Source organism: Callospermophilus lateralis, chromosome 11, assembly GCF_048772815.1.
Source record: "Callospermophilus lateralis isolate mCalLat2 chromosome 11, mCalLat2.hap1, whole genome shotgun sequence".
Taxonomy (NCBI): Eukaryota; Metazoa; Chordata; class Mammalia; order Rodentia; family Sciuridae; genus Callospermophilus; species Callospermophilus lateralis.
Genome location: NC_135315.1, coordinates 11,584,930 through 11,600,152, shown reverse-complemented (window position 1 = coordinate 11,600,152; position 15,223 = coordinate 11,584,930). Strand labels below are relative to the sequence as shown.

Below are 15,223 nucleotides of genomic sequence, written 5' to 3'. Positions count from 1 at the left end.
CGCGCTCCAGGGGGAGATCCCTGCCCTCCCCCGGGGTAGACACGGGCGGCCGCGGGATGGTGTGTCGGGGATGCAGACCGGGAGACCCACTTTTCCTCGCGCTGCCTCAGTGGCCGCTCTGCGTGCGCGCGCGAGTCTGGGGAAGGAAGGTACCTCTGACATTTCGCTCTAGCGACGCGCACGCAACTTCATGCGGGAAATCCACAGCCGGGCTGAGCCCGCCGCCCCGGACTCCCCCGACAGCCTGGAGCTCCTCACCCGGGGTGGGGGCACTCAAAGACCCGGCCAGGTATCTCCCCGGACCCCAACTATAGCAGGGTCATGGACAGTCAACTCTCAGCTGCCCACACTGGCAAGAGCGCGTAATCCTGGTGGCCCTGAACATTCCCAACTGTCAGAATATTTTTCGGAAAAAAAATCTCTCCAAAATGCTAAAATGTTAAGTCGTTTCCTCCGCCTCCCCGCCCCAACACATATATTTTTAAAAAACAATCCATGCCCCACAATCAAACTTTTAAACATGTAAAATAATAAAACCAACTCACCAAGTTAGAAGGGAAGAGAATAAACCCCAAAAGGCTCCCAATAAGGCGGAGGCTTGGCCTCCCCCTCCTTATAAGCCGCTCGGTAACATGAGAAAAGGATTAACCCCTTAGGGCGTGGACCCGAGTCTATCACAAGTTGGCTCTGGCCGGCCGGTGAGCCGAGAGCACCCTGGCCCCCCACCCACTCCCTCGCCGCCGCCACCCGGGCCACACCCTCCCCCCGCCCCCCACCCGGCCGCCTCCGCCCGGGCCGTGCGTGCCGCCGCCCGCGCCCCGGCCCCGCGTCGCTGCCTATCTCTTATCCTATACCGGCTGCAGCCGGTCTCCGCCGGCCTCGGGGGCGCGCCGCCGCCGACCATGTGCTGCGAGCGCGGAGCGCCGCCAAGGAGGGGGCCGGCCTGGCGCGCGCGCGCCGGCCCACGTGGACCGGGGCCGCGCCGGGCGCGCGCCCCGCCCGTCTGCCGCCCGGGCTGGGGGTCACGGAAGGTAACAGCGTCGCCGTCCCGAGCTGGCCGCCCCCGCCAACGCCGCTGGGGTCCTTGGCATGACGCCCTCATCCCCCAGCCTGGGTGCGCCTCGCCCGACCGAACCCCGGCACTTTGCTGCAATGCAAGTGGGAGCGCGGGCGTGCAGGAGTGTTGGGGTGCGCCTGCACCCTCTCTCAGCGTGCCCGCCACTCGGCCCCGCCCGCGCCCTGAGCATTTGGGGTGTTAGCGGGAGGGGGGGAAGCGCGCGCCGGGGTTGGTCCCGCGCAGCGCTCGCGGCTGCGGCAGCTACGCGCCCGCTCCGGGCAGAACAGGTTCCTTCCAGTTTGGGTGTGAGCTGCGCGCGCTGCGCTCGAGTTCCTGCTCCAGCGCCCACTTCCCCTAATTTCGTCAACTCGCGCACCCCACAGTTCCCCTTCCGGGGGTGGGGAGGGAGTGCCGCAGTGGGCCCCAGGGAGCCCGCGGCCGGGCTGCTCCGGGTGCATTGCTTTCTCCGTCTTTGGTGCAGCGGCAGCGGCCACAGCATCCGCGTTGCGCGAAAGGGATGTGAGCAGCCCGGCTGAGTCAGCATCTTCGGCCCCGGGCGCGCGCGCACCCTCTGCCAGGCGGGAGGCGACGTCCGCACAGGTGCACGACTGCCTGACCCGCGGGAGCCCCCAGCAGGGATCCGGAGGTTTAGAGAGTGTGTGCCCCTCGTTTCGAAATCCCCATTCCCAAGGTCACTGTGAACTAAGCCGATGGTGCAGGAGAAACCTCAGTTACGAGTTCTTCGTAGGGACAAAGCGTGTGTCCGAAGATCTTGGGCGTTTCAGAGCCCAAGGGGGCGCAAACTTGGCTTCTTGGTCCCCACCTCACAAACCCAGGGCAAATTTGGGAACGGCTGCGGAGCAAAGACCGTGTACTCCGCGTTCCCCTGCGGACTTTGGCAACCGCTGCTCGGTCCCGCGGGGTTCAGAAAATGTAGTTCTGATGTCCAACTCAGGAGAGCTTAGTTTTGAAGTGTGCACGGAGGGTCGCCACGGGGAGGAGCCGGCGATCTGAATTTTAGTTAAAATCCTTGCTCGCTGATTGCCCTGATGATTTTGGGAGCCAGTCTACTGGATTAGATGTCACCCATTTCTATTAACAAGATCTGGTGTGGGTTAAGTGGGAAGCAGATGCGTTGGGGCCACCAGTATTCAGCCAGCATGGCTGCTGACTAAGAGTGGTTTAACTTTGCGGATCATTAATTTCCAAATCTGTGAAATGGGAGTAAATGTGTGTTCCCAGAGCTGAACGGTTTAATTTACGATGCCTGTAATGTGTGGATCACCATTAAGTCCTTGGCAATTACCATTAATTCTTCTTGTTGTTTAGGGTTTATCAAAGCCAATTGCTGACTCCAAAAGACACCTGGTGAGAAATCCGTTATGAGTTGTTCTTTAAAGAATCCACATGCATTAGCAAATGGATTTTAATCACAAAAAAGAAAACAGGGTTGAAGCTGGCGGACCTGTAAGCATAGTCTTTTATATTTAGAGTCTTACACTTTAGTATTGAGGACCTGCCCCTGTACCCCAAAAGGAGTTGTCATGCTTGCATTTTAAAAACTTTTAATATGTTTGTTTTGTTTGAGATAGTGTCTCCCTGGTTGCTCAGGCTGGTCTGGAACTTCTGGGCTCAAGTCGTGGTTCAGCCTCAACCTCCACAGAAGCCGGAGTCACAGCTATGTCCCATCAGACTGGAAATGGCATGTTTAATATGGCACAGCAAAGTCAAGTGTGGTGGTACACACCTGTAGTCCCAGCAGCTCAGGAGGCTGAAGCAGGAGAGTTACAAGTTTGAGGTCTTCCTGGGCAACTTAGCAAGACCCTGTTTTCAAATGAAAAATACGGAGCTGGGAGTGTAGCTCATGATTAAGCACCCCTGGGGTCAGTCCCCAGGACTAGGAAAAAAATAAAAATTCGGGCACACCATGTGCTGTATTGTCTAATGAAACTCAGGGCTGTAGCCCATCATTTATACTGAGCAACTCTACCAAAGTCACATAAAATCTCAGTGCTTTAGGTTCTAGACTTTAAAAATTAGACAGTGCCCTCTCTACCGTGGGTCACTGTCACTCAGCAGCCTGAAGCAAAAAAGAGAAAAAGTGGAAGAAAAAAATTTAAAAAAAAATAGATAAAGCCTAAATTCCTACGGCTCAAATGATTAGAAAAATCCCATGTGAATACTTTGGCCAAATACAGTCTGGTTATTTTTGGGGGAGGGCTAATAATGTTGTTATTAACATAGCAATTTAATTATTATTACTAATGTATTACTCTCTTATATTAATTATAATTAATTTTTTTATGTTTGCTTTGCCCCAGATTCTGAGTTAAGTGCCAGCCATGTGATTTATTTTAACCCCATTATCAACCTTCTGCACTTGAGACTTATTATCCCCATTTTGCAGATGAAAAAGATGAGGCACAGAGAGAGCACTGGAGGGATTCGTTCAAGGTTACACCACATTCACAGATGTGCGCTGGTTCTTTTTGCAACTGGGGTTCATCCAAAGTTGACATTGACGTTGGCCATGGCCACTTGGACAGTGGAGAGATGGCTGGACTCAGCCCAGCCTTGCTAGCTAGCCACAGACTCATGACTTGCCCACCCTAGTTAGGGACTGGTTTCGCCTCGTTCCCTTAGGCCTAGTGAGCTGAAAACCTCTGCCTTCTATTTTACTTGTCCAGGAAAAGTACTGCATTACCATGCTAATCACCCCCCCCCCCAACAAAACTAACTCTGTTTAGTTCTAAATAAGAACAAAAGAACCTTTGGAGTCTGGAGTACAGAATCAAAAAAAAAAAAAAAAAAATTCAGGAAATTAAGGGTTCAGCTCTCCTCTCTGCCTCTTCTGTAGGTCTGTCAGAGTCCAAGAGGCAGACAGAGCCCCTCTGGCCAGCCCTTCCTTGACCATGGGCAAGACTGCCATCATGCCCTTAAAAAGTCCCTCAACATCTTCTTGGGAAACACTGGCTCCTCAGAGTTGTCCCGGGACTCTCTCTTTTCTAGTCCTCTTGCTCAGAGTCATTTGCATGAGAACAGATTCTTTGTGCACAGTTGGCCTGCCTGTTGTCCCTCCACGTTGAGAGTCCCTCAAGTCTTGGGGGTGGGTTGCTAGGCAGATATGACCCTGGCTTGCAAATAAGCCCACTGTATTTACCAGCCTGTGAGAACTTCAACTTGGGTAAGTAGATTGAAAAGAATCTTGTCTGGAAGTGGGGTGGGGTAGGGGCGACCAAAAGCCTGCTTTTGGCTGCTGGGTCTTCACAGCAGCCACAGAAGAGGGGGGACATGTGAGGGGACTTTGAGGGAAATCCTCAATTGCTCACCTTTCCGGTTATCTTTTTCCTGTCTCTCTTCCACCCACCTGTCTGCCCACCTAAGAGGCTGAGGTGAGCAACTTGTATTCCACATCTTGCTTTTGAACTTTAATATCTGCCTCTCCAGTTGGCAGAGAACTCCAAAAACTTGGGAACCTTTTTGGTGAACTGATGATCTGAGTGGATAAGTCTGAGTTTATTGTATGGGTCCCCCTCCCACATTGATAGTTTTTGTTTGTTTGTTTGTTTTCGTTTGTTTGGGACCAGGATTGAATCCCCAGCTCTTTTTATTTTTTGAGACAGAGTCTCACTAAGTTGCTTAGGGCCTCCCTAAGTTGCTGAGGCTGGCCTTGAACTTGTGATCCTCCTGCCTCAGCCTCCTAACTGTTGCTGGGATTACAGGTGTGTGCCACCAAGCCCAGCCCCTTTGATAGGAATCTGAGGGTTTGCCAAGGGGTTTCAGGGCAGCTAGTGGTGCCGCTGCTGTTGCCCACTGTGTTTGCTGGGCTCACTGAGTGAACCTGTGTAAGGGGCCTGGTGTTATGTGAGTCTCCCTGGGTGGCTCTGTAGGAGGCCTGGTTCCTGGAGAATTGAGAACAATGGAGACCAGAGGAGTCCAGAGCAGGCAGGGAGGAACTTGGGGGAGGACAGGCATGGTGGAGGTGAGCCAAGAGGGAGCAGAGCATGAGAGGAAGGAAGGAGGGGGGCAAGGGCATGTGTATTGGGGACAACAAGGTCACCTACCGTGGTGGGGGCCTGCAGCTCTCAACCTTCCCTCCCACCCGGTTACCGCCCGCAGCAGTGTCCGTGGTCCATCCCCGGGTGTGTCCCAGACTCTGCAGTAACTTCTGATTTCAACACTGGACTTGTTCCTGGACTTCTCAGTCTTCCTAGTTCACGGCTCCTGTGATTTTGTCATACTCTGAGTGCTTAAATGGGAAGATGACAATACAAAAGAAAGAGCACATACTCTTGAGGAGGGTACCAGAAAGTCTCTGGAGCTGTGCCAGCGTCCTAAGAAACTTCTGCTGGGCCCGGTGACGTGCACCTGTAATCCCAGCAACTCGGGAGGCCGAGGCAGGAGGATTGCAAGTTCAAGGCCATCCCCAGCAACTTAGCAAGACCCTTTTTCAGAATTAAAAAAAGAAGAATTGAGGCTGTAGCTCAGTAAAAGAGAGCAGAGCTGGGTTCATTCCCAAATACCAAAAACCAAACAAACAAACAAACAAAACCCAACCCAGCCCCTACACAAAACCCAGGTTCTCAGAACAAAGTCCTGTATTCGGGAGTAAATCCATATCCTGTTAAACTTGAAGCTGCAGTTGTGGCAGTGAAATTTAGTAGGAAAGTGCCGTGTGTGGGATCATGGGCTTTTTTGTTTGAGACGGCCTCTCCCGGTGTTGCCCAGGATGGTCTCGGGTTCCTGAGTTCCTGCAGTCCTCCGTCTCCGCCTCCCCAGAAGCTGGGACTGCAGATGTGCGGGTGTCACGTTGTGTGGGTGAACCCACTGGCTTTTGCCCCAGAGAAATCAGGCTTTCTTTGGGCGGTCATTGAGATGGCTTCACCCACCGTGTCCCTCAAGTTCCAGGGAACAAGAGACGCACCCTCTGTCTGTCCTTGCCTCAGGGTGGGGGGTGTGTCCCAACTTCCTCTATCTTGTCTAAACACTGTTTGGTTCCTTGGGACATTAAGTGTTGCGCTTCCATCCTAAGCTTTTAGGACCAGTGTGTCCATTTATTTCCAGGTGACTAAGGGATGATGGCAGAAACCTGGCAGAGCACTTGGAGGATTGTGCTGTGAACAGGAGGGGGGTGGGGGCTGCCCTGCTGTGGTGGGTGGAGGGCTCCAGTCTCCTCAGTGAGCTTGGCTTGGCAGGGGTCTTCCTTCCTTCCCATGCCCCCCCCCCTTTTTGGTCCATTCGGGCAGCCTTGGTTCATCCGCAGCCACTTGTGAGCGCTGGTGAATACATTTGTCTCCCAGGCCACAAAACAACAGTCCCTTCTCTTCAAGTGTTTATTGTCTAATTCAGACGGCAGGACTCGTGCATGATTGTTGCCTAAGGTAGCCTTTCAACAAGTGAGTGCAGTTTTGTGTGTGCAAATTACAGTGAGGAGCGATTCGCGAAGTTCATCACAGGTTAAAGGAAGGATGAGACGAAGCTGGATTTTTCAGGGTGGGGTGGATCAGGCCAGGCCTTCATTGTTCTTGTCAAATGCACTCATTCAGCAAATATTGATTGAACACCCTCTGGGCAAGGTACTGGAGCAGGCAGTGCATAAAACACCCATCATCCCTGCCCTAACTGAGTTTACACACTCCGAGTTGAGGATCTTGTTTGAGCACCCAGCCAAGTGTCGTGGCTAAGTAGTGCTTTTTGGATGTCTCTCACACTGAAATGTAATTCCCACTTAACGAGCATCAGCCAAAGGGAGAGTCCCATCCTACCCACCCTGCATCTTGACCTCATCCTTACATTGTCCAAAACTAGACTTGCTGGAAGGCGGGGTACGCCAGCGATGCCAGTTGTCAGCAGACTCCACCCAGCACAGGGACCTAGCTCAGGGTGAGCCAACATGGTACAGTCAGCCGCCGGATTGGGTAATAAGGAACCCAGGTTTGGAACTTTGAAAATGCAAACCAGAATGACTCTTTACTTTCCCTTTGGTGTGGCTGGTGGCTGTCACGTGTAGCTCCCACCTTCTCTGGGCTCAGAATGCCACAGAAGATGTGTGACAAACTGTTCTGGCCAAGACTTGCCCCTAGGAGCATGAAGCCAGGATGTCACCATCGACACTCAGACTAGTTTTGTTAATATTACATTTTAGTAATGCTTGGGGCTTGCATAGTACTTTTAAAAAGTGTTTTCATATTTGTTGATCTCTCTAATCTTTAAAGCAGTGGAGGAGGGGGGGGAGAGAGAGAGAGAGAGAGAGAGAGAGAGAGAGAGAGAGAGAGAGAGAGAATATAACAGTAGCTAACATTTCTGAGCCCTTTCTGAGAATTTGTTGGATCATCTCATTCTGACATGGTATTCTGGTGGAGGAAGTTTCCTGTGGTTGTTTTTCATAGGGAGGAAATGGAGACACACACACTCTATAACCTAACCAACGTCACACAGCCAGAAAATGACTGCTGCACCCACATTCTCCTGGCAACGGACCAACACATCCCCCAAATCAAGTCCCCAAAAGTCCCCAAATTTGCCAAGTAACTTTCACTGAATTGGACATTTGCCCCCCAAGTTTGGGTCCTGACTGTACTTCTGGCCCTACGTCAGCCTTCGATGTTCTTAGATAAGACTGACTGGAACAGGTCTCCGTGTGCCCAGGATGCCATAATGCAAGCCCACAGATTGGGCAGCGTAAGCAACAGTCATTTATTTCTCCCAGTTCTGGAGGATGGAAGTCTGAGATCAAGGTGCCAACCGACTTGGCAGGAGGAGGGCTGCCTTCTGGCTCTCAGATGGCCACCTGGCCGTGTCCCTATCTTGTAGAACAAGTTCTCCTGTGTGTGTCCATAAATGCATTCATGAGAGCCCTACTCACATCTTGTCTCACCCTGTGACCTCCCAGAAACCCATCTCCTGATACCACTGATTAGGGAATTAGGGCTCCAGCATACACGTGTGGGGGTACATACACCTTCAGTCTACAGCAGGATCTGACCCATTTCATTGAAGAGGTGGATAGGATTGGATCTGGAGCAAGGCTAAATTCACAAACAGACTGGGAAGCACTTAAGAAGGAGTTACCCTGGTTCAGTGGCACTCCTGTGATCCCAGTGACTCTGGAGGCTAAGGCAGGAGCATTGCAAGTTCATGGTCAGCCTGAGTGACTTAGTGAGTCCCTGTCTCAAAGCAAAAACTAAAAAGGGCTGGGATGTAGCTCAGAGGTAGAGCACCCCTGGATTCAATCCTCAGTATCAGTAAAATAAGTTGTGGATAAAATTACTTGATATCTGGGGTTCTCTGTAAAATAAAACAGTATACGTGGAGGATGAGGCCAAGGGACGTGGGAGGGGAGATGTTTCCATCAGAATGGCCACGGGTTGATAGTTGTTGAATTTAAAGGTTGGGTAGGAATGTGTGAGTTTCTCAACTTTGGCATGTTTGACCACAGCCATAATGCAATTTTGGACAAATAATAAGCAAATGTAGCTCTGTAAAAAATTCCTTAAAAATTGGCCAACACGCTCCTGGGAATGGATTTCAGGTAGTCTGAGCCATTTCTGCCTTGGCCACACCCTTTAGGTTTTTCTTAAGTGGAGAGAGTTTTAGAAAAGCGGGGGTGTCCGGAGGCTGTTGACATTCTCTGTGGTTCTGGTTGGTCCCCAGGACCAGGTATGATTTCTGTAGGAGCACAGGGTTTTGGGATGAGTGGCACCAGGCCACCTTGGCTCTCCCAGATTGGCTTCTGCCATGTGGCTTCCTTCTGGGACAGTCTCAATAGGTGGTCCCTTCGTCAAACTCAGCTGGATATGCTGTGCCCGCTGTGGATGGGTTTCCTGGCACTGCTGGGTCCCCAGAAGAGATATTCCCAAGAGCTGGGTCTGACCTGAGGGCTGCAGGCTGAAAGAAAGAAGCCTTTTAATGATCACCCTGCAGCCTGCGTGGGGGCATCCTATCAAAGATGAGCCTTGCAACTAGGCATGGTGACGCACGACGGGAGGAGGATTCACAAATTCAAGGCTCGCCTGGGCAATTTAGCAAGACCCTGTCTTAAATAAATAAATAATAAAGGGCTGGGGAATGTCACTCAGTGGCAGAGTGCTCCTGGGTTCAACCCCCCAGTGCTGCGGGGAGAGTGTTCTTTGCCTCCTTGAGCCAGTCCCATGTGTTCCGATCCGCAAGGAAGGGCCGTAAGGATGTTGGTTTCGCGGAGATGTTAAGTGACGCTTTGTCCTTGCTCTGGTGGTAACTGGGCCTCCCATCCCGCCCAGGCCTGGGCCAGGCTGAAGCAGAGCTGAGGGGAGCACCCGTCCCTGCCTGGATTGGCAGAGCCCTGGAGGGAGGGAGAGCTCTAGGCATTGCCGATGGCTTCACCCTGGTGCTGCGGGACTCTCCTGCACGGATGCGGGTGCAAGGGACTGCGGACTTCTTAGCTTCCTCCTCACCTGTGGCCCTGCTACTCCTGTGGGCCTTCTCAGGACAGCAGCCTGAGTGAGGGTTTCTGTTTCAGCGCAAGTCTCATCTGGCCACTGTTGTGTCCTTGTGCCGACCCTCCTGTGGCTTCGTGTCTCAGCAGAGGCCTCCTGCTTGCTCCCTGGCCCCAGTGTGCACTCTTTGGCCCTCCACGGCCTTGACATTCGCTGCTGCTGCTGCTTTTTTTGGGGGTGGTGCTGGGAATTGAACCCAGGGCTTTCCAAGCAAGCACACCCCCAACCACTGAGCACATCCCCAACCCTCCTCATTGGCTCCTTAGCTGCTTCTCACCTGCACTAGACCTTGGCCTTCGCTGGCTTCTCTGCCTGCTGCTGTACCTTCCCCCACGTGGCCTATTTCCTTGTCTCCAGCACATCCTTAGACAAAATGCATTTCTTGCCCAGCGTCATGGGCCACCCTCTGTAACTTGGCGTCTGTCCATCCCTGCACTCCTGAACCCCCTCCTGTTTGACTTTCTCTGCGTGACTCACATTTTACTTATTGCATTCCCCCCATCCTCCCTACGGAAAAAGTAAGTGGTGTGAGGGCAGGGGTTTCTGTCCCATTCGTGGATGAAGACCGGCCACCCATCTGTGTCAGTCACATTGGGCCGACCAGTGACAGGACGTATCGGGGGAATCATTTCAGGCCACATGGGCAGCTAGTGCCCGAAGCCCTTCCTGGCAGCCCCAGTGTGACTCCTGCCCGGCTCCCCCCAGCACACAGACCATGTGATTTGGCAGGTAAAACAACAGAATTCGGCAACCAGAGACTCCGGCTCCCCCGCTGCCTTGTCTGTTTTGGCCTCAGCTCCTCCTAAGCTTTTGTTTCAGGAAAACCAACAGAGCCCTCCGCCAGCTAGGTCTGCTGGCTCCGTGTTGTTGCAGCTGTTTTCAAGGTTCTGCAGGAGGCTGCTTGGCTGCAGGGAGGCCTGCGGGGAGCCAGGGTCAGGTGATGGAGTGGACGGCTCAGGAAGCCAAGGACTTCCAGCTCTGGGTGACTGCTCAGCACATCTTCAGGTGGCCATATCCGGTTCCTTCTTGCCGACAGCCTGCCTGTGGGTCATTTCTGTGCTCATTAGTGCTTTTACCCATTAGCAAGCTCAGGAACTGAAGGAAGGGTTCCACCTGCCCATGCCTAGTGGCCCTGCGTTAAAATAGAGCTCAGGGACTGAGGATGTAGCTCAGTAATAGAGCATCTGTAGCATGTGTGATGCCCTGGGTTCCATGCCTAGTGCTGCAAAAAAATAAGATAATATAGAGGTTGAAAGGGAGAATGGGAATCATTGGTAAAGCTGATTGGCAGCTCGAGTTTGTTGTACTTCTGCCTGGGGAGCTTGGAGATGTGGGGGGTTGTTGATACTTGGATTCAGCAAGGATTGGTCACAAGCCTTTATGCTCTGGTGGGACAGATGGGCTTTGGTTGTGGGATGTGTTGAGTAAGGTGGTCAAGCACCTTCCACCCCAGTGGAAGAAAGGGTGAACATTTAATTTGCCAAAGACAAACACCTCTAATCCTAGCAGCTAGGGAGCCTGAGTCAGGAGGATTACAAGTTTGAGGCCAGCCTCAGCAATTTAGCGGGATCCTCTCACTCTTGTTTCAAAATAAAAGGGCTGGGGATGAAGGTCAGTGGTAAAGCACCCCTGAGTTCCATCCCCTGTACCTCCCTCCAGAAAAACAAAGACCCTCTCCTCCCCACAGGTTCTTCCCTCCCTGGGAGGAGAGCAGACCACTCTTCCCTGTCCTTCCTGAGAGTGATAAGGAGAGTTGGGAAAGTAACCTCAGATAAAGTCCAAGACAACAAACGGGGCCAAAGTCTCAGCTTGAATCTTGACCAAAGTCCATGGCTTGGCGTTCATTGAATAGCTGGCTGGTGTGCCTTTTCCCTTGATTTAAATAAGTGAATAAATAAATAAACTGGGAAGGGATTAAACGTCTCCCCCGTAGTATGGTAGACTGGCTAAATCAGCTTATTTCCCTTCTATGAAAATTTTAAGTACCATGTTAACAATTCTCTTTGAAAATCCTCAAAGGAATGTTTTATCACGAAACACTAAAGAAAAACAATCTATTTATGTTCCCCCCCCTTAATTTTAACCTCTTTCTTAAGTGAAATTTTTTTTTTTTCCTCCTGAATTCTTGTACGTTGGGTCACTCTGAAACGGATTATTGACTAGGAATAAGGCCATGCTAAAAAAACTAAGCAGCTTTAAGAAGAAAAGCCGCCTAGCACTGTTGCTCGTGGTCAGAAGCCAGTAGAATGAGGCTGGGAATCTCCCAGCAGGTGAACAAGTATTTGTTGAGCACCCTCCTCGTTCAAGAGCCTTCTGGAAAGGGAGAAGTATTTGGGGGCTAAAGGTCAACAAATACTGGTTAAATCTAATGGCACTTGAAATAACTTGCCTTTTGGAGAGTGGAAGAATTTAATTTCTGAACAGTTGATTCCCTGGTCTCCGGATGACATGACTGTTTATTTGGGCTTCCTTTTATTTTGATTAAGGTCAGTAGTGCTGGTTAGAGAGTGGTACCTGCGTGTAATTAATCCCGGTGGCTCTTGAGGGGGCTGAGGCAGGAGGGTTGCAAGATTGAGGTCAGCCTCAAGTGACTTCGGGAGATCCTTAGCAGTTTGGTGAGACCCTGCCCCAAAATAAAAAGTAGAAAGGATTGGGAATGTGGCTCCGGGTTAAGTGCTCTTGGTTCAATTCCCAGGGTATGTATTGTCTGTGTGTATGTGTGCACATGTGTGTGTGTGTGTGTGTGTGTGTGTGTGGTACTATGTTCCCATTCTTTTTGATTTTATCTAGATCTTCCAGCCATCTTCGTCCATTGGGGCTGACCATTGGGTTCGGTGGTAGAGATACACAATTGGAAATAGCATGTGGCATCAGCCCAGCCCTAGTGGCATCTTTATTTCTTATAAATAGATTCTTAGTTCCTTCCCTGGGTTGGGTGTTCAGCTGAGGTTTTTATTGGATCCACCACCTCAGCTTTGTGTCTCCTTACTAACCTTGTAAACTGAATGCTCGTGAGCTCAGGGCAATGTTGTTTGCTTCTTGGCTCTTTTTGTAGCCTTGAGCGTTTGAGAGTCTAGTCTTCGATTCCTGACTTTCAAAACCCAGTCTGCTATGTTGTGTTTATGTTTGGTCACTGAGGCTGAGTCATCCGCAGTTAGGCTAAGCCATTTCCTTTTCTTCCAGGACCACAGTCATGATGTTTTGGAGTGCACCTTGCTACTGCAAGAGTGTCCAAGAACTGACAGCATAGGCCCCACTTGGAGCTAATTAGAAATGCAGAGCCCCAGCCCCAGCCTTACCCACTGGTGCTAGGGGGTCTCGCTAGGTTGTCCAGGAACTTGTGATCCTTTGGCCTTGGCCTCCCACGGTGTGTAGGTTTGAATCTACATTTCATTAAGCATAAAATTCAAAGCTAATTCCTGTGTACATACATGTAGGGACTCACACATGCTGGGCAAAATATTCTCCCACCGAGCTAGAACCCCACCCCTAAATTTTCTTCATAAACATGTCATAACTACAACGTAAAGGGCTATATTTTCACTAAATTTTTTGTTTGTTTGTTTGTTTTTTCTGGTGCTGGGGATTGAACCCAGGGCCTTGTGCATGCAAGGCAAGCACTCTACCAACTGAGCTATGTCCCCAGCCCTCCACTAAGAAATTTTTTGAAAAAAATTTCTAACATTTAATCATGAAAATTACAAACATGTAGCAAAATGGAAAGCATTTCTACAGTGACTAGCCATATACCCTCCATCTGTCTTCTATTACTGTGTTTTACATTCCGCCCCCACCCCAAATTAATTTCTATCAAGATTTCTTATGGAAATGTTAGGTAAGAGCATGGCTGTTACAAAGAATCCTGCCTCCGTCATAAGGGTCTCGTTCTTCTAGAATTCACAGTGAGTTTAAGGTCACATTTAATTTGGGAGTTTCTTGTGAATCAAGAGAAATTTGGGAGTGGGAGTCGGGGAGGTCTGGGATTTGGTAGAGTTGGGGGCTGGTCCTTTTCCCACCCAGAATACTGGGCCTCAATCTTCCCATGAATCCCGTGTGGGGGTTGAAAGAGGTCATCTCTGATGTTACTGCCAACCCCGTAACTATAAGTCTAGTGCAAATATTATCATCGTCATTATTTTTCAGGTGGAAGAAATTGATGAACCAGTTAAATATTCAAATAAGAGGGAAAACATCTGTTGGCGTGGAAAAATGATTATTTCCTAAGCTACTGAGTAAAACACAGCTGTACTGGCGGTTTTAATTCTGTTTTCTTGTCAATTTTTGTTCTTTCAGGAAACCTTAAGAGAAACCTCAACCATCTGGAACTCAGAAACTCACTGGGGGCTGACTGCAGCTTCTAGAACATCCAGGTGTTCTGCAGATGAGAGAATTTGTCCTGCAGTCGCCAGATGGAGCCCCAGACAGATGCCAAGCTTGGGCCGCGGCTCTAACATCCCTGAATACAGAGGGGTCACTTGCAGAGTCGCCAGAAGGGCCCCCAGTGACACGGACACGTCTGGTCATCTTTATGAAGCTGCCGTGGGAAACATGTCCCCTAGTGAGTCAAGCCAAGTCAGGGGCTGCCAGTGTCCTGACTCCTGTGAATTAGGATTCCAGATGGGGGCCTCGTTTCTATACTCCCCAGCCTCCCCCCAGCCATCACATCCACCGCCCCTGCCACCAGTAGGTTCTGGAAAACTCTACTCCTAAGGGACCTGCTGCATTAAAAGTGGGCAGAGAGGAAGCGCTCGGAAAAGTCTCCACTGGTGGCCTGCCATCGTCCCAGACAACAGGAACCTCCCCCTTGTCACCATGGGCTGGCTTTTCCTAAAGGTTTTGTTGGTAGGAGTGAGTTTCTCTGGATTTCTTTATCCCTTCATGGATTTTTGCCTCAGGGGGAAAACGATGGGCCAGAAACCGAATATTGTGATCATTTTGGCCGATGACATGGGGTGGGGTGACCTAGGAGCAAACTGGGCAGAAACGAAGGACACTGCCAACCTTGATAAGATGGCTTCAGAAGGAATGAGGTGAGTGCGGAGGATGCCACGCCAGCATCTCTCTGGATGACTCACCCCAGTTCTTGTAGGGGAAGGGGCAATGTAAAGCCCTTAAAAGAGCAATGGATGGGTCCACGTTGCTTTTATTAATGCGTTAATTTATTTGGGTGAAGCCAGTACAGCGTCATGAAGAAACCCATCTACCCATTACCCACCCACCCATCCAACCATCTGTCTACCCACCCATCTACCCATTCACCCATTCATCCATCCACCCACCCATCTATTTATCCATCCATCTATTCACCCATCCACCCATCCACCCATCCTTCCACCCACCCTTCCACCCATCCACCCATCTGTCCACCTATCCACCCACCTACCCTCCAACAATCCATCCACTCACCCAATTACCCATCTGTCCATCCACCTACCCATTCATCTATCCATCCACCCATCCATCTATCCATCCATCCATTTATCAGATGACATTGTATATGTACATATTAGGAGCTATAGAGGTGAACAAGATAAAAATTCTTGCCCCCATTTACTCACCATCTGGCAGATGACACAGGTTAAAAGGAAGGTAAGAATTACAACTGACACCGGACATGGTGGTGCACGCCTGTAATCCTAGTGGCTCGGGAGGCTGAGGCAGGAGGATCTCTAGTTTAAAGCCAGCTTCAGCA

General features: G+C 50.7%; 1 protein-coding gene across 3 annotated transcripts in view; it reads left to right on the top strand.

The window, feature by feature from the left end:
• Arsg (arylsulfatase G) overlaps positions 1–15,223 on the top strand; it is a 116,609-nt gene that overhangs the window by 26,625 nt on the left and 74,761 nt on the right. For 2 of the 3 annotated variants that reach the window (XM_077110591.1, XM_077110590.1), the window contains exon 2: positions 13,825–14,561. In XM_077110591.1, coding sequence (XP_076966706.1) covers positions 14,344–14,561 — 218 coding nt within the window. In that variant the 5' untranslated portion in view covers positions 13,825–14,343. Of the gene's footprint in view, positions 1–966; positions 1,032–13,824; positions 14,562–15,223 lie in introns of those variants that run through there. The other variant, XM_077110592.1, reaches the window with a different exon arrangement.